The following is an 18,779-nucleotide window of genomic DNA, read 5'->3' as shown; positions in this document are numbered from 1 at the left end:
ACAAAGCTCAGTGCGAAAAGGAGACCCCCCCTATATCACTTCAGCCACAAGGTAGACCCACACGTTCTCAAAATTTGACTACTAACCCCAACCCTACCCCAGCTATAGCCAAGATTTTTCAGCAACCGCAGGGATATACGAGAGGGGTAAACGGGGAAAATACTGGCCCACGCAATTACCCTAGAAGTAATGCTAGTGATCTATGCCAAAAAATAGGGAATCCACGAAGAGAATCCCGTTTGGTAAAAGGGCCCCAAAAGGGGAATGTGGAGCTTACCCAGATCATCCATCCCCAAGCATCTCATGACCGTAACTATTATACTACATGGAATCGGCATTCTGTGGGGGATAGGTTTCCCATTAGGAACAATGTTGTATACCTATTAAATGTCCCAAAATTGGCCATAGATAGTAGTGAAGACGAAGATTCCTTAAAGAATAAGCTTACACATTGGATTAGGACCAAAAGACACTGCCTATCCATAATTCATTCAGATATTAAGAGGGCAGAAAGAATCTCAGGGGGGATGGGGCAACATGATGTTATTGCATTAACACTTAAGGATGGAAGCTTATCCAGAGGCCTGATCGACATGGAACAGAGAACCGCCGCCCCCACGATCAATGCCATGAGGTTCAGTTCGGAACCTTACACTACCAAACCCCTAGTCCCGAGGCCTAAGTATAATGACATGGAGGGACTGCAAAATAGAAACTCCGATTCCAATCTTGAAAGAGTAGATTGACTACTCCAGATTGATCAGGCACAAGTGGGACTAATTGGGGACCCAATAGTAGGTGAGCCCCTCATAGGGTTTGATCCTCATGTAACAGGGGCAGGGAATATAGTTGAGTCTCTGCCCCGTAGGATAGATTCGACAGCATATTTGAGCCCTACTTCTAATGCTATTACCCCAATCGGGAGGGGTCCTATCACTATGATCTCCTGGAATGTAGCAGGCTTAAAAAATAAGCTTGCAGACCCGGAATGGCAGGACTATATTGATCAATATCATGTCTGTCTCTTTCAAGAAACTTGGCTTAAAGACCCACCGTATAAGCTAGGATATAAAACCTACTTTATTAGTGCAATTTCAGCTGCCAGAGGGAGACCGTCGGGGGGACTGGTTGTCTGGGTGAAAATCTCACTAAATGTTGAGATACGTATGCAAGACACAGAGTCAGATGACATTTTATGGTTGGTAATGGGGGGAAAAAATAAGATAATATCCCACTTATTCAATGTATATATAAGACCTAGAAGGACAAACTTGGAGTCGCCTGAAATAACTTTATTAGACGATCTGCTTAAAATGATCCCAGGAGGAGAGACAATTATGATAGGGTGCGACCTTAACTGTAATTATGAACCCATAACTGGATTTGAACATCTAGCAGAAGAAGAGGATAGAGCCAGAGCAATTCCTTATTTAACAATAGAAAAAACCGTCCCAGGCACAGTGGCTGCATTGCAACTTATGGGTCTTACATTAAAACATGGACTGAGGGCATGTAATGGTAGAGTGGGTGAAGGAGGCCTTAATTTGGATACCTTCCAGAGAGGCAACTCTACCTCGAAAATAGATTATATTTTACATAGTATAAGTACATGGGGAAGATTAGTGACTTTTAAAATAGATAAAAGAAGGGAAAGTGACCACTTTCCGTTAATAATTGAACTTAGCGCCCACCTCCTAGATTTGGATTTGGAATATGCAGAACATAATAAGGTGGAGTTACAACCTTCCCTCAGTAACAACAGACGGGATATAAAATGGCCTGCAATAATAGGCAATCTGGAGACTATGACAAATATTTACCATACATATTCTAATCTCCTAGAGCCTTATGTTGAAAATGAACTTACTGATATCCCCATCACGGCCATCCACCAAGCAATGAGTATTGCACTAAGACCCTTCCTGACCAAACAGCCACGGTACAAGCCCAAAAAGGAGAAGGTGCAGATCACCCCAAGCAGCCCATGGTACACTATTAAATGTAGGGAGAGGAAAAAAGAGCTGATAGAGGCTCTAAAGCAAAAGAACCAATTGGCCATACAACAGGCAAGGGCCAGCTACAAGAAAACACTGGCAACTGCCCAAAGCAACTGGGAGGATCAAAAATGGCAAGATCTCCTGGAAGCAGCACAAACCAGTGACGCTAGGAACTTCTGGAAAATAGTTACCCATGGTAGTAAAGAGGGGATAATTTCTACTGATCATCATATAGATCCCAATACATGGGTTAACCATTTCACTCACCTTTATTCTGACCCCCCCAGCCTTGATTTCTATCCCTCAAGACATATAACACTAGCTACTCAGGGCATCTTACCCGAGTTACAATTTAGCCTGGAGGAGACGGTGAACGCCATTGAAGCAATCAAGCTGGGGAAAGCCCCCGGTTTGGACAAAATCCCGGGGGACCTGTTCAAACATAGTTTAGAAATTTGGGCACCCTATCTAAATCTTTTAAGTAACGCTATAGCAAGGGGAGGTCTTGTCCCCGAGACATGGAAAGGGGCAGAAATAATCCCAGTCTTCAAAAAAGGTTCCAGGGATGAACCAGGGAATTATAGACCAATTAGCCTCTTAGATGTCACGCAAAAAGTATATGCTAGACAGCTGCTGAATAGGATTAACAGCTGGATAGATGGAAACAGCATACTGACCATATACCAAGCCGGCTTTAGACACCAGACGAGCACAGTCGATCAGGCCTTTAGGCTATTGACGATAATGTGGAAATATACTAGACTAACGAAAGGCCATCTCTTTATCGCATTTGTGGATCTGCGCGCAGCCTTTGATCTAGTGCAAAGGGACTCCCTATGGGCTGCGTTAGGGAAACAGGGTATGCCAGGGAACCTTTTGAGCCAGCTAGAGAGACTACATGAGAATACATTTGCAAAGGTTCGGTGGGGGCCAAAGGGAGAGTTGACAGACCCAATACCTATTAAGAGGGGGGTGAGACAGGGTTGTGTGCTTGCCCCAACCCTCTTCTCCCTATACATTAATGATCTGGTTCACTTTCTGAAACAAAGCAACCATGACTCACCAAGATTGAACGGTGATCCTGTCCCCGCCCTCCTCTTTGCAGATGATACTATCCTATTATCTCAAACTCCCATGGGCTTGCAAACTCTATTAGATAAATTTAGCGAGTACTGCAGCCTGAAGGGATTAGAAATTAACACAAACAAGACCAAATACCTGACTGTTAACCCTCATAAAGCACTCAATAGAAACATTCGGATTAGAGGGCAGGCATTGGAACGAGTAACAAATTTCAATTATCTAGGGATACTCCTTGATGCCAAATTGTCATGGACACCGCATGTTAATAAAGCTGCTATTTCCTTGGCGCATAGCTCCATGGCAATTAGCAAAAATTACAAATGCTCAAGGTCTAGTATTGTTTCACTAGTATTTGAGATTTATAGGTGCAAAGCACAGGTTGCTGCTCTATATGGTGCTGAACTCTGGGGATTCATAAATCTAACCCCATTGGTTACCCAGGAAATAATTTTATGAGGGGGGTACTCGGTCTCCCTCCATCTACTCCACTGATTCCTTTAACCTATGATATCAACATGAAACAAATAGGTAAATTAGCAGCCTTGAGGCCCTTGCTTTACTGGTGTAGACTTTGGTCTACCCCTGAATTAATCCATTATAGGCAAGCGCTAATTGAGATTATAGACTTGGACAAGGCAATTTCCCTCCCGTGGCTCCATTATATAAGACAATGCTTTTACACTCTTGGCCTAAAATTTTACTAGGAAGAACCATACACACTAACAAAACAATCTAAGATTCAACTAAAACAAGTATTTTGGGACTTTACCCTAAACAGCCCTCTCTACAGCAAGGATCTAGGTAGACTCACTTTAAGTTTCCTGGATATGAAACCATTACCGTATGCTGAGGAATGGATAGATACTATCCAACCTAGACGAGCAAAAGTCTTATTTATGAAGCTTCGATATGGGACTCTCCAGGTTAAGGCTTTTACTTCTAAATGGGGCCCCTTCAATGGGAGAACACAAGAGGTGATTTGTGGGCTGTGCAATATGGAGACTCCTGAAACGACGGACCATGTCCTTTTAAACTGCAATGCCTATAATAAACCAAGGAGGAAATGGCTTCGACCTATCTGCAGGAACGTTGGAATCAGGAACTATAATGAAGCAGCAAGATTCTTGAGATCTAGTACGATACCATATGTTGTCTTTGGTTTAAGCCGGTTTTTACTAGCAATTTCATTTATTAGAGACAAGGCGGGCCTAAGGCTCTAGGATTCAGTTATTTATTCACTTTATTTAAATAGTCCTCCCCTACCTAAGCAAAATAAGTGCCTGATGGCACTGGAGGCAAATTCTAAGGGTTTTATAAAAATGTAATACTGTAATTGATTCTTTTTTATAGCTTTTAAGATTAATATTCCCTTTTATCCAGACAGTCGGCTTTTAGTAGCCAAATGAGTGTTAATTGCTAATGGAATAATGTGTCTTTTGTAATACTTGATTGTTTGCCTTTTATGGCTTTCAGCCGAACATAGGCATGTATGGGAAAAGAAATCGTTGGGCATTAGGGATTCCCTTTCAGCTCTTAAAAACTAGTAAAACAAGACCACATGCGATGGTGGAAGGCACATTGCCAAGATTCTTAGAGGTACTTTGGTATGCTAAGGACAAATGTCCTACAAAAGAAGCACGAAATTCTATTCTTACAATGGTCATTATTTGTGCTTACTTATAGTCCTAGAGACCAAGTGAACTTTCTTGCCAGTACACAGCCATAGCTATTAACAGTCAGATATCAATCCCATTTGCTTTGTGCACACAGATTGTATTTATGACCACTCTATAATATTCTTGGTGATTTGTAAAGTGATGTGTACTGTGTATTTTTATAATGTTTTAATCGATCAATTACTTATTCCTTTTCTTTTATCTAACTGTACTGTATGACCTAGGGGGAGTCCTGGATTTTTTTTTTTTTCTTCTTATAATCTTTTGATGGGTCTGGTTTTACTGTTTTTACCAAATTGCTTTTGTTTTCTTTTAGAAATGTATGATTTGTGTTGGCATGCTTTTATGGTATTGTTTTACCGAAATAAAGCTGAATTGAATTGAATTGAAAGTGATGGGAAAGTGTGGCATTTGGGCAGGGTTTCCAAGTGTAGGAATGTTAAACAAGCTGAAACAGAGAATGTCAAGAGTTATGATTGGTTGGAAACAGATGAAAAGGCGAGTAGTGAAGAGGTACATTTTTACAGTAGATTAGTGAGGAGTGACAGTAAATCGCGTGCGCTTGAAACACCAATTCATGATAGTATTCAGCATTCGCTGCGTGAAAGTGAAGCGACAGGTACACAAAACATACAAAACAGTACAAACAATGACAGTCAAATCAACACTGGAAGGTTTGGTAGGATTATTTCCAAACCAAAGAGGTTTGATGACTTTGTATGTGTTAATACAGTTTAATAGAAAAATATAATGTTTGTTTCTGTTAGATTTTTTTTTACATTTCTGTTTTTATCAACCTGTATGAATTTAAAAAGAAAATGTGTAACTTGCTTGTAGTGTATTTATGTGATAAGATATACGTGTATGGAAGTTCTACTATTATTTTTTATTATTATTTTTTTTTAATATAAAAAGGGAAGATATGTTGTAACGTAGGTAATGTATGTAATTATTTACACTTATGTATATTGATAGATTAGCACAGTCTTGTGCTATGATGTAACATTAGAACCTTTGGTGTGGGGAATTCTATGGGTGGCAGTTGGAGTGGAGGAAGCTGGTGGTGAAGGATCCTCTGCCTGTACAATGTTGCTTGGGGCTGCTAAATAAAGAACCTACATCAAAATAAGACTGCAGTTATTACTACAGATATCTAACATGGCTTTATGCATATGCAGACTCAATGCGTTTACAACTTAGTTTTCAGCAGTTGTGACTGTATTATACTATAATACTTATATTTCTATTCAAGTTGACTAAGAAAATAAGTTATATATTACATTTGAAAATCATCTTACCTCAGTTTCACAGGATGTCAATTCCCCAACTAAAGCACTGTTTCATATCATGTAAAGTGACACTCACAAAATATGACGTTGGTATGAGGAGATACAGCGTTATACCCTCGTTATATAATATATTATATTTAGGTTTCCACTTTTCCTTGTTTGTTGAACCACTTTATAGTTAATATCACATTTAAACACAATTTCACAAATTAGCAAGCAGTAAAATGTGGCAACGTTTACCTACAATAAATGATATGGCATACAAAGCTCATCTAATAGCTGAATTATGACATACAGGATAGAGTGCCCGATCTCCCCTACAGACAAAGCGATACAGAGTAATAACACAATATTTCATTTTCTCCCTAATATTGCATCATAGATCTTTCCAGTTGTCTTAACTTCAATGTCCGTAAACCCAGCTGCGGACAGGAGCTTTTTGTACTCTGATGCAGTCCTCTCTTTGCCTTCTGTTTGTACCAACATATTCAAGGAATACAATTGGGCTGTCAATGGTCCTCTTTTATCTTCGTTTAGAATGGTTTCCACCAGGAGCACTCCACCACCTGGCACGAACAAAAGAAGTGTTAGTTGAATCTACCTCTTATAATATTTTGTATACCATTTAAGTATATGAACTGTGCATTATTTCTGATATGCTTGTTGTGTCATGGATTGAGGAAAGAAAATAATTTGTCAAGTAAGAAAACAAACAAAAATAGATTTAATGAACAATGACCATATTTTACAGAGGGCTTAACAGTTCTATGACTTTTAGCATTGGTACCTTTTCACTGGATTATATTCCGAGTACCACGAATAATATTCTAGTAGGCTTTAAATATTACATTATTTATTCTAATTTGTAAAAAGGTTTTTCAGCTCCGACCATGTCAAGGATGAAACTCTGCGCAGTAGTCATACATTTCGCTTAAACATTTATTGATTATATTTAATCACAGAAATTCATAATAATAGTGCTCACATTAGAGTGAGGATTCTAAACAAATCATTATATCTTGTTTATTAAAACCATCATGCTGGATAAACGAAATAGAAAATATTAGCCACTCCATTCATATTTCAGGAATACTCAGGTCCCAGAAGTAATCACTTGGTTAAATCCCAGCCGCAACCCAATCAACTTAATTTCTGAAGAGAGGCTTCATGATCAATCCATGTTCAAAAAGTAAGAGAAGTGCGTAGAAGGGACCTTGAAAGAGTGTAAGTGCTCCTGGTTATATTGTTATAGACAATATTCAGTAAGTAGTAATTCAAAACTGAAGTGTAGAATGAAACTTTGTGTGATACCTTTGATAACTAGATAAGATAGTTTTTTTATTGAGCTATTAAATACAATTATCACAATAGATCTAAAACAAAAATCTTCAAGGATTCATGCATAAAACTTGCGTTTTAGTGAGTCCATAAATAGAGTTAAAAAGTGTTCTTCATAAAAAAAAAACTCATAGTACTAAAAAAGGTCTGCTGTACTTAAAGGACAGTTTGTTAATTGCCTAATAGGTGGTCCGTCTCTAAAAGCCAGGTAATGTGCAGGGTATTTAAAAGCATGTCAACATGGACGTCTAAATACCTTTGATAAGAAAAACAAAAAGCATAGTCTCAGTAAGATACGCCACTGGTACTGTGTCTTACTTTTGTAGTACTCCTGAATTCTAGGAGTACGACGGGAGACATGGATTTCTCCTAAAATTCACGAGTCATGCACTAATATTTGTGAATCAAGCTCAAGTTGTGTAACACGCTGGCTAGAGACTCGGGACCTCAGAAGCCAATTTACACTTCTGGCATGCCCAGGGGTACATCCCAACATGTATCTAAAGATCTGAGACTGCACTGCGTTTTCCCCAATGTTATTTGAAGCAAAAGATTTAAGGCCCTAAATGCATTTATATAAGGTATAACCAGTTTGAGGCTATTCCACAAGTTCGAGTGAGCCTTTCACTCCAAGCACCAATATTCACAAAACATTATGGAATTATTGCTAGGCACTTCATGTTTTATCCCTCAGTACATGTGCATCTATAGGAAAATATATAGGGATCAACTTCTAAAGCTATTGTAAGGAAATGCTTCCTAGGCATGGTTACCTCCTGACTTTTTGCCTTTTGTTGATGACAGTTATGATTGAAAGTGTGCTGGGACCCTGCTAACCAGGCCCCAGCACCAGTGTTTTTTCCCTAAACTGTACCTTTATTCCCACAATTGGCACATCCCTGGCACCCAGATAAGTCCCTTGTAAATGGTACCCCTGGTACCAAGGGCCCTGATGCCAGGGAAGGTCTCTAAGGGCTGCAGCATGTCTTATGCCACCCTGGGGACCCCTCACTCAGTATATGCACAGTGCCTCACAGCTTGTGTTTGTTGGTGGGGAGAAAATGACTAAGTCGACATGGCCCTTCCCTCAGAGTGCCATGCCCACCTCACACTACCTGTGGCATAGGTAAGTCACCCCTCTAGCAGGCCTTACACCCCTAAGGCAGGGTGCACTATATTGTAGGTGAGGGCATATGTACATGAGCACTATGCCCCTACAGTGCCTAAGCATACCTTAGACATTGTAAGTGCAGGCTAGCCATAAAGAGTATATGGTCTGGGAGTTTGTCAAACATGAACTCCACAGTTCCATAATGGCTACACTGAATTCTGGGAAGTTTGGTATCAAACTTCTCAGCACAATAAATGCACACTGATGCCAGCGTGGAATTTATTGTAAAATGCACCCAGAGGGCATCTTAGAGATGCCCCCTGAATACCAGTCTGACTCCTAGTGCTAGGCTGACCAGTTTCTGCCAGCCTGCTACAACCAGACGAGTTTCTGGCCACATGGGGAGAGTGCCTTTGTCACTCTGTGGCCAAGAACAAACCCTGTACTGGGTGGAGGTGCTTCTCACCTCCGCCTGCAGGAACTGTAACACCTGGCGGTGAGCCTCAAAGGCTCATGCCCTTTGTTACATCACCCCAGGACATCCCAGCTAGTGGAGATGCCCGCTCCTCCAGCCACTGCCCCCACTTTTGGCGGCAAGGCTGGAGGAGATAATGAGAAAAACAAGGAGGAGACACCCACCAGTCAGGACAGCCCCTAAGGTGTCCTGAGCTGAGGTGACCCCTGCCTTTAGAAATCCTCCATCTTGAGATTGAAGGATTCCCTCAATAGGATTAGGGATGTGCCCCCCTCCCCTCAGGGAGGAGGCACAAAGAGGGCGTAGCCACCCTCCAGGACAGTAGCCATTGGCTACTGCCCTTCTGACCTAAACACACCCCTAAATTTAGTATTTAGGGGTGAACTAAAACCCAGGAAATCAGATTCCTGCAACCTACACAAAGAAGAAGGACTGATGACCTGAAAGCCCTGAAGAGACGACAGAGACGACAACTGCTTTGGCCCCAGCCCTATCGGCCTGTCTCTAGACTCAAAGAACCTGCACAGCGACACATCTGACAGGGATGAAGCCTCAGAGGAGTGCCCTGAACCAAAGGACCAAGAAACTCCTGAGAGCAGCAGCACTGTTCAAAAATAGCAACAACTTCACAACTTCCAAAGAACTTACTCTTCCCACCGGAAGCGTGCGACTTCTCACTCTGCACCCGACACCCCCGACTCGAGCTCCATAGAACAAACACTTCAGAGAGGACTCCCAGGTGACTGCGACCTCATGAGTAACCTGAGACGACCCCCCGCACCCCCACAGCGACGCATGCAGAGAGGATCTAGAGGCTCCCCCTAACCCCGACTGCCTGGAACAAAGAACCCGACGCCTGGACCAAGCACTGCACCCGCAGCCCTCAGGATCAAAAGGAACCGAACTCCAGTGCAGGAGTGACTATCAGGCGACCTTCTGCCTAGCCCAGTTGGTGGCTGGCCCGAGAAGCCCCCCTGTGCCCTGCCTGCACCGCTAGAGTGACCCCGGGTCCCTCCATTGACTTCTATTGAAAACCTGATGCCTGCTAAGCACACTGCACCCGGCCGCCCCTGTGCCCCTGAGGGTGTGTTTTGTGTTCCTACTTGGGTCCCCCCAGTGCTCTACAAAACCCGCCTGGTCTGCCCTCCGAAGATGTGGGTACTTACCTGTTGGCAGACTGGAACCGGAGCACCCCTGTTCCTCATAGGCGCCTATGTGTTTTGGGCGCTCCTTTGACCTCTGCACCTGACAGGCCCTGTGTTGCTGGTGCGGTGACTTTGGGGTTGCCTTGAACCCCCAACAGTGGGCTGCCTATGGACGGGAACTGAACTTGTAAGTGTCTTACTTACCTGAAAAACTAACCAATACTTACCTTCCCATGAACTGTTGATTTTTGCAGTGTCCACTTTTAAAATACCTTATTACCATTTTAACTAAAAGTGTGTATGTTACTGCTCTAATTCAAAGTTCCTTACTTACCTGTGTGGAGTACCTTGCATTTTATGCATTTACTTCAAATCTTGAATCTTGTGGTTCTAAAATAAATTAAGAAAAAATATTTTTCTGTATAAAAACTATTGGCCTGGAGTTAAGTCTTTGAGTGTGTGTCCCTCATTTATTGCCTGTGTGTGTACAACAAATGCTTAAAACTACCCTCTGATAAGCCTGCTCAACCACACTACCACAAAATAGAGCATTAGCATTACCTAATTTTGCCACTATCAACTTCTAAGGGGAACCCTTGGACTCTGTGCACACTGTCTCTCACTTTGAGATAGTATATACAGAGGCAACGTCCTACAACTATTTATACATGTGAGGTTGTTTCTGTGGAGATTTGTATAACGCCCTCTGTAGCCCTATCGTGTATAGCAGCAATACATATAATAACTGCGCACCAGACCCAGGATACAGTGGTGACATGTTCTGACACACCTTTATTTATACCCTTGTGCCACGCCTTGCCCTCAGACTTGCGCAACATACAAAGCCTAGTAGTGGCTTGATGGTTCACTACATCCCTAATAACCTTTAATTTAAAAAAAAACATAAACCATGTTCAGTACATTATTAGAACACTGAGGGGCATATTTATACTCTGTTTGCACCGAATTAGTGTCATTTTTTTAAATCTAATTCGGTGCAAAACTAACTCCATATTTATACTTTGGTGCTAGACACGTCTAGTGCCAAATGTATGGAGTTATATTCATTTTTTGGAAGTGAAGACCTACCTTGCCTTAATGAGATGCAAGGTAGGCGTTCCCATGCAAAAAATGACTCTATGGCCTTAACGCCATATTTAGGGGCATATTTATACTCTGCGGCATATTTAAACTCTGTTTGCACCGAATTAGCGTCATTTTTTTTTCACTCCAATTCGGTGCAAAACTAACTCCATATTTATACTTCGGTGCTAGACCTGTCTAGCACCAAGGCCCTGATTTATACTTTTTTTGCACCGCATTAATGTCATTTTTGATGCAAAAGTGGCACAAACTTACAAAATATTGTCCCTTATTTATACTTTTTATTGCAAAACTGCACTAACTCAGTTTTGCACCAAAAAGTTTAGCACCGGCTTGCACCATTCTGTGCACCAAGCCGGTGCAAAGGGTAGGCTAGAGTAAAAAAAAAAGACTTTAGTTGGGTGGGGCTGGCAGTATAGAAGAAGAGGGTTTAGCAACAAAAAACGACTTTAGGCAGGTTAGAGTAAAAAAAAATGACTCTAACCAGATTAGCGTCATTTTATGGTGCTAAATCTACCATGCCACATGACTCCTGCCTTACAAAAGGCAGGAGTCATGCCCACCACCCCAGTGGCCAGCACAGAGGACAAGGGTCCCCTGGGCATGGCCATTGCACCATGTGCCATGTATGGAGGCCCATTTCTGGGCCCCCTATGGCACTTTAAAAAATAAAATGCAATCTTACTTGTACTTACCTGGGATGGGGTCCCCCATCCTCTGCAGTCCCTCTGGTGTGGGTGGGGGTGCCCCTGGGTCCTGGGGAGGGCACCTGTGGGCTTATTCCATAGTGTTCCACCATGGAAATAGGCCCACAGGTCCCCTAACGCCTGCCCTGACCCAGGGGCATATTTATACTCCGTTTGCGCCGGAATTGCATCGTTTTTTTTAACGCAATTTCGACGCAAAACTAACTCCATATTTATACTTTGGCGTTAGACGCGTCTAGCGCCAAAGTCCATGGAGTTAGCGTCATTTTTTAGCGTGGACACCTACTTTGCGTTAATGAGATGCAAGGTAGGCGTTCCCATCTAAAAAATCGACTCCGAGGCATGTGCGTCGGATTTATACTCCCGGGCAAAAATCACGCCCGGGAGTGGGCGGGTCAAAAAAAATGACGTACGGCTGCTTTTGCGCTGTTTTTTAGCGCCTGCAAAAGGCAGGCGTTAAGGGACCTGTGGGCTCTGAAGGAGCCCAGAGGTGCCCTCCCATGCCCCCAGGGACCCCCCCTGTCACCCTTGCCCACCCCAGGAGGACACCCAAGGCTGGAGGGACCCATCCCAGGGACATTAAGGTAAGTTCAGGTAAGTATTTTTTTAATTTTTTTTTGTGGCATAGGGGGGCCTGAATGGTGCCCCCCTACATGCCACTATGCCCAATGACCATGCCCAGGGGACATAAGTCCCCTGGGCATGGCCATTGGGCAAGGGGGCATGACTCCTGTCTTTGCTAAGACAGGAGTCATTTCTATGGGGGTTGGGAGTGAAAATAAAATGGCGCAAATTGGGTTGAGGCGCAAAAATTGCCTCAACCTGACTTGCCCCATTTCTTGACGCCCAAGCTCCATTTTCCCCTACGCCGGCGCTGCCTGGTGTACGTAGTTTTTTTTAACGCACACCAGACGGCGCCGGCGGCTAACGCCGGCTAACGTCATTCAATAAATACGGCGCCCGCATGGCGCTTCAGAATGGCGTTAGCCGGCGCTAATTTTTTTGACGCAAAACTGCGTTGGCGCAGTTTTGCGTCAAAAAGTATAAATATGGGCCCCAGTCTTTAAAAAATGGGGCAAAGCAAGCTTTGCCTCATTTTTTGACCCCTTCTCCCTCCCTTGCACCATTTTTACATGGTAGTATAAATATGGCGTTAAGGCCATAGAGTCATTTTTTGCACGGGAACGCCTACCTTGCATCTCATTAAGGCAAGGTAGGTTTCCACTTACAAAAAATGACTTTAACTCCATAAATTTGGCGCTAGACGGGTCTAGCACCAAAGTATAAATATGGAGTTAGTTTTGCACTGAATTAGAGTAAAACAAAATGACGCTAATTCGGTGCAAACAGAGAATAAATATGCCCCTTAGCATAAAAAAATAAAGCTAATCTGGTTAGAGTCATTTATTTTGACTCTAATCTGCCTAACATCATTTTGTTTTTGCACTAGCCTACCCTTTGCACCGGCTTGCACCATTCCATAACTATGGTGCCCAGCTGGTGCTAAAAAATGGTGCAAGCCGGTGCAAAACATTTTGGTGCAAAACTGCGTTAGTGCAGTTTTGCACCAAAAAGTATAAATAAGGCCCTGAATTTAGTGCTCAGAAGACAAAGTCCTTGAGTCTCTGGCTTGGCTGTGGATTTGCGCTGTCAGTGGTTCATTTCAAGGCAATGGTTACTGTTGAGATCCACTGGAATCATTGTCGTTATTTCTTCTTCTTCTTCACTCGGCACACCTCCTACACCCAGATAGTCATCCATAGCCTGCTCCTCCACACCAGCTTGTCCTTCCATGATTCTCTTCAACCACAATACATCCTGGGACACTTTTACCAAACCACTCCGGGCGGCTATCATTTTACCTATCACTTCTACCAACTCCCAGCCTTTCCTCTCGAAGGGAGTGCGATACTTCCATCTGGGGTAGCGATCATGTACTATAACTTGATCCTGAATGTTGGGTTCCACTGCCCTTCGGCGGCGACTGGCTCTCTCATTTGTGGCTTTTCTCTACGTTTGGGCTCCTACAGTATCTATCACTGCAAGTTTCCATTGATCACTAACCAGCAGAACTCCTCTTGCAGGTATTCTCATCAATGGGCACAAACCAGTAGTGCTATGGGGAGTTTGGCAATGTTCCCTTAAGAACTGTTTTAAGCAATTCTCCAAATTCTCTGATTTTTAACTCCTATCCTGAGCGCCCTGTTCAAGGTTTTCAGGAACCTCTCCACCTCACCACTGGCCTGAGGCCATTGAGGGTTTATTCTCTGGTGCCGAATGTTGAGGCCTTAGAGATATTCCTTGAATTCTTGCCCTTGTAACAGTGGACTCTTATCTGTTTTGATCTTGACTGCAGACCAAACAAAGCAAAGATTCTGTCAAGAACTGGTTTCACACACTACTTAGTAGTGACCTACTCACTTCCACTGCGGGAAACTTTGTGTGATTATCCATGATTACTAACGTGAGTCTTTGATCTGGTTTGATTTGATCTTGATCAAAGTACACACTTAATGAATTCCAGGGGATTGTACATGCTTCTTTGGTCTTTACCGGCACCACTGGCGGGTCACTATTCATCAGGAGGCAGGACCAACAGTTTTTTACCTTCTCTTCCACCAGCCAGTCCACCATCGGAAGCCATGCATTTGTCCTGATGGAAGCCTTTGTTTTTTTGACGCCCTGATGCACCCTGTGTGCAAGTTCAGCAGTCCTTCCCCACAGGCTGTAAGGCACAGCTATCAGATGCCCTCTAAGTATGAGTCCTTCTCTGCTTTTTCTCAACTCTTCTCTGCACTCCCACAGCTGAGTGTGGTCCTCCCTTTCTTCATTAGTTAGACCCAGCATACTTTCAAGAAAGTTTTGCCAGTGATGCCTCTGTAGAGCTTCCTTGACCTTATGAGGACTTCCATCCTTCTCAGTTTATTCTACCATCTCCTCCAGCAACAGCACTCTTGAACAAGCCAGGTCTACTATAATTTTTACAAACCCTTCTGCCCCAGGGTCCTCTTCTCTCTCTGCACTGGGATCTGTAGGAGGCTGGCCTGGTTTGTAGTGGCTACCTTAGGTGCTTACACCTTATACCAGGTCCAGTTATCCCTTATTAGTGAAGTAGTAGTATTCTAGCAACTTAGGCTGATAGAGGTAGCTATAGCAGAGCAGCTTAGGCTGAACTAGGAGACATGCAAAGCTCATGCAATACCACTTATAGTTACTCAGTACTTATACACAAGTAAAGACAATACTCAGTGTTACCAAAAATAAAAATATTTATTTGGGTGACTCAGTACCAAAAATATCTTGGAGACAATACTCCTACTGGAGGTAAGTATTATACACAATATATACACTAGACACGAAAAATGGACAAGTAAATAGTCATAGAACAATGCAAACAATAAGAAATGCTATAGAATGCAATGGGAGGAAATAGGTCTAGGGGCAACACATACCATATACAAAGAAAGTGGAATGCGAATCACGAATTGCCCCCTAGACAAGTGTAGTGTGTGCAGAATCGCTGGGAGAGTAAGAATACAGTAAAGGTAAGTAAATTACCCCACCCCATTGCCCAGGAAAGCAGGAGTAAAGTACTGCAAGTTTCCTTAGGACACACTACACCTCATGAATGGGATTTTGCAGCAACCAACCAAGTCTGCAAACAACAACTGCTGCGTTCCTGGACCTGAAGACCTGCAAAGGAAGGGGACCAAGTCCAGAAGTCGAAAGAAGTTCCAGGAAGGACAGGAGCCCCTGCCAACCCAGAAGAGGGTGCAAAAGAAGAGTCCCCGGTTAGTCGAAGACTGCAGGAATGCACCCTAGGAAGATGCCAGCGGGTTCCTGCATGATGCCATGGATGTCCCACAACGTGAAGATGGTTACAGACATGATTTCATGTTGGAAGTCGCCAACAAGCCTTTGTTACGACAAAAATGAGTTTGGCATCAAAATGGCGCTGGATGTACCCAGGAGGGACCTGGGGGCCTCAACTCTGTGTGAGGAGGAAGAGGGGGCTATCAGCACTTTAAAGAGTCCTCAGGATGCCAGCCAGCACCCACGGGAGTCCCAGGACATGGCGACAAAGGAGGTGCAAAACGCGGTTGGTGCAGCACAACAAAGGAAGGTCCCACGCCGCCAGAGAACAACTCAGCGAGTTGAGCGTCGCAAAATGGAGTGTTGGGGACCTGGGCCGGGCTGTGAACAAAGGAATTTTGCAAATAGTGCACAGAGGCCTCAGGAGGTGAAGAAGATGCAGTACACAGGGGTACCTCCTCCAAATTGCATCAGCAGGACCTCAGGACAGTCTATGTTGATGAAGTCCACCCTCTGTGTCCTTAGGAGCACGCTCGTCACTGTGAGAGGAGTCCAAGTGTACCGGTCGTCGTCTTGGAAAGTGCCTGCTTGAGCAGGGGAGTGACTCCGTCACCCCACGGGAGATTTCTTCGGTCCTTCTGGTGCAGGATGAAGACAGGGAGTCCCCAGAGCATGCACACCGTGGAAACTGTTGCAGTTGCTCACTTGGAGCTGAGGTTGCAGAAGAAAAGTATCCCTTGTGGATACTTTGTTGCAGTTACAGCAGTTCCTGGAGCAGGCTGCAGTTGATCTGAGGTCAGAGGATGAAGTAGTAGTTGCAGAGGATCCCTGAAGGAAATTTGCAAACACAATCTGTTTAGAACCCACAGGAGAGACCCTAAATAGCCCTGAGAGGGGGATTGGCTACCTTATCAGGTATGGAACTATCAGGAAGGGTCTCTGATGTCACCTGCTGGCACTGGCCACTCAGAGCCCTCCAGAGTGCCCCCACACCTTGCAAAGCAAGATGGCTGAAGTCTGGGACACACTGGAGGAGCTCTGGGTACCACCCCTGGGGTGAGATGGACAGGGGAGTGGTCACTCCCTTTCCTTTGTCCAGTTTCGCACCAGAGCAGGGGACAAGGGGTCCCTAAACCGGTGTAAACTGATTTATGCAAGGAGGGCACCATCAGTGCCCTGCAAAGCATTTCCAGAGGGTGGGGGAGGCTACCTCTCCCAGCCTGTAACAACCATTTTCAAACAGAGAGGGTGTAACACCCTGCTCGCAGAGAAAATGCTTTGTTCTGCCTTCCTGGGACTGGCTGTCTGTGAGGTGGCAGCAGCTGTAGCTGCAGTGCAAAACTCAGTTTGGTTTGGCAGCAGTGGGGGTCAATGGTGGAGCCCGCAGGATGCATGGAATTGGCTACCCAATACCTGATTTGGAATGGGGGGACAATTCCATGACCTTAGACATGTTACATGGCCATATTTGGGGTTACCATTGTTAAGCTACATATAGGTATTGACCTATATGTAAAGCACGCGTTTAATGGCATCCCCGTGCTCACAAAGTCCCGGGAAATAGCCCTGAACTATGTGGGGGCACCTTTGCTAGTGCCAGGGTGCCCTCACACTTAGTAACTTTGCACCTAACCTTCAGCAAGTGAAGGTTAGAGATAAAGGTTATTTATAAGTTACTTAAGTGAAGTGAAAATGGCTGTGAAATAACATGTGCATTATTTCACGCAGGGTGCAATGGCAGGCCTGTGTAAGGGTTTGTCTGAACCCCCAATGGGTGGCAAAAGAAATTCTGCAGCCCCTACGGATCTCCTGGAACCCCAATGCCCTGGGTACCTAGGTACCATATACTAGGGACTTAGAAGGGGGGTCCAGTGTGCCAATTGAAATTGATAAATGAAGTCACTAGCCTACAGTGACAAATTGTAAAGCAGAGAGAGCATAAGCACTAAGGTTCTGATTAGCAGAGCCTCAGTGACAAAGTCAAGCACTATACAGACACACACATTAGGCCATAAACAATGAGCACTGGGGTCCTGACCAGCAGGATCCCAGTGAGACAGGCAAAAACATACTGACATGCAGGTAAAAATGGGGGTAACATGCCAAAGAAGATGGTACTTTCCTACACAACCTCCCAAACGAGGAACAATAAGGCTAACCTTGCCCAGATGAGTCTTCATTGTCTAAGTGGAAATATCTGGAGTCCATCTGCATTGGAGTGGGTACTCCCAGGTCTATGTTCCACTGTGTAGTCCATCCCCTGTAGGGAAATGGACCACTGCAACAATTTAGGGGTTTCACCTGTCATTTGTTTAAGCTATAATAGAGGTTTGTGGTCTGTCTGAACAATGAAGTAAGTCCCAAACAAGTAGGGTCTCTGCTTCTTCAGTGCCCAGACCACAGCAAAGGCCTCCCTCTCTATGGCAGGCCAACGCTTTTTTCTAGGGGTCAACCTCCTGCTAATGAAAGTAACAGGTTAATCCTGCCCCTCTGAGTTAAGATGTGATAGTACAGCCCCTACCCCTAATTCAGAAGCATCTGTTTGAAAAATGTAATTTTTGGAGTAGTTTGGGCTTTCCAAAACAGGTGCAGAGCACATTGCCTGATTAAGTTCCTCAAAAGATTTTTGACAGCTAGCTGTCCATAATACCTTTTTAGGCATTTTCTTGCTGGTGAGGTCATTAAGAGGTGCTGCAATGAAGCCATAGTTCTTAAGGAACCTCCTGTACTACCCAGTGAGACCTAAGAAGGCTCTGACTTCGGTCTGAGTAGTTGGGAGAGCCAAGTCCATAATGGTCTGAATCTTCCCCTGAAGTGGTGCAGTCTGTTCTCCACCTACCAGGTGGCCCAGATAAACCACTTTCCCCTGCCCTATCTGGCACTTTGAAGCCTTGATAGTTAGGCCTGCCTTTTGCAGGGCCTCCAAAACGTTCCAGAGGTGGACCAGGTGTTCATCCCAGGTGGAGTTAAAGACAGCAATATTGTCCAAATACGCTGCACTAAAAGCTTCTAAGCCTTGGAGGGCTGAATTCACCAGCCTC

General features: G+C 44.0%; 1 protein-coding gene across 1 annotated transcript in view; it reads right to left on the bottom strand.

Annotated features, from left to right (window-relative positions):
- Nucleotides 1–5,939: 5,939 nt before the first annotated feature.
- The window catches only part of ASMT (acetylserotonin O-methyltransferase), a 457,737-nt gene continuing 444,897 nt past the window's right edge, over nt 5,940–18,779 (bottom strand). Inside the window, exon 8 of the mRNA XM_069203172.1 lies at nt 5,940–6,611. Coding sequence (XP_069059273.1) covers nt 6,400–6,611 — 212 coding nt within the window. The 3' untranslated portion in view covers nt 5,940–6,399. The remainder of the gene's footprint in view (nt 6,612–18,779) is intronic.

This window comes from Pleurodeles waltl, chromosome 8 (assembly GCF_031143425.1).
Source record: "Pleurodeles waltl isolate 20211129_DDA chromosome 8, aPleWal1.hap1.20221129, whole genome shotgun sequence".
In the NCBI taxonomy this organism is placed as follows: domain Eukaryota; kingdom Metazoa; phylum Chordata; class Amphibia; order Caudata; family Salamandridae; genus Pleurodeles; species Pleurodeles waltl.
Note: the sequence above shows the minus strand (reverse complement) of the source record. Positions and strands in the feature narration are given on the sequence as shown.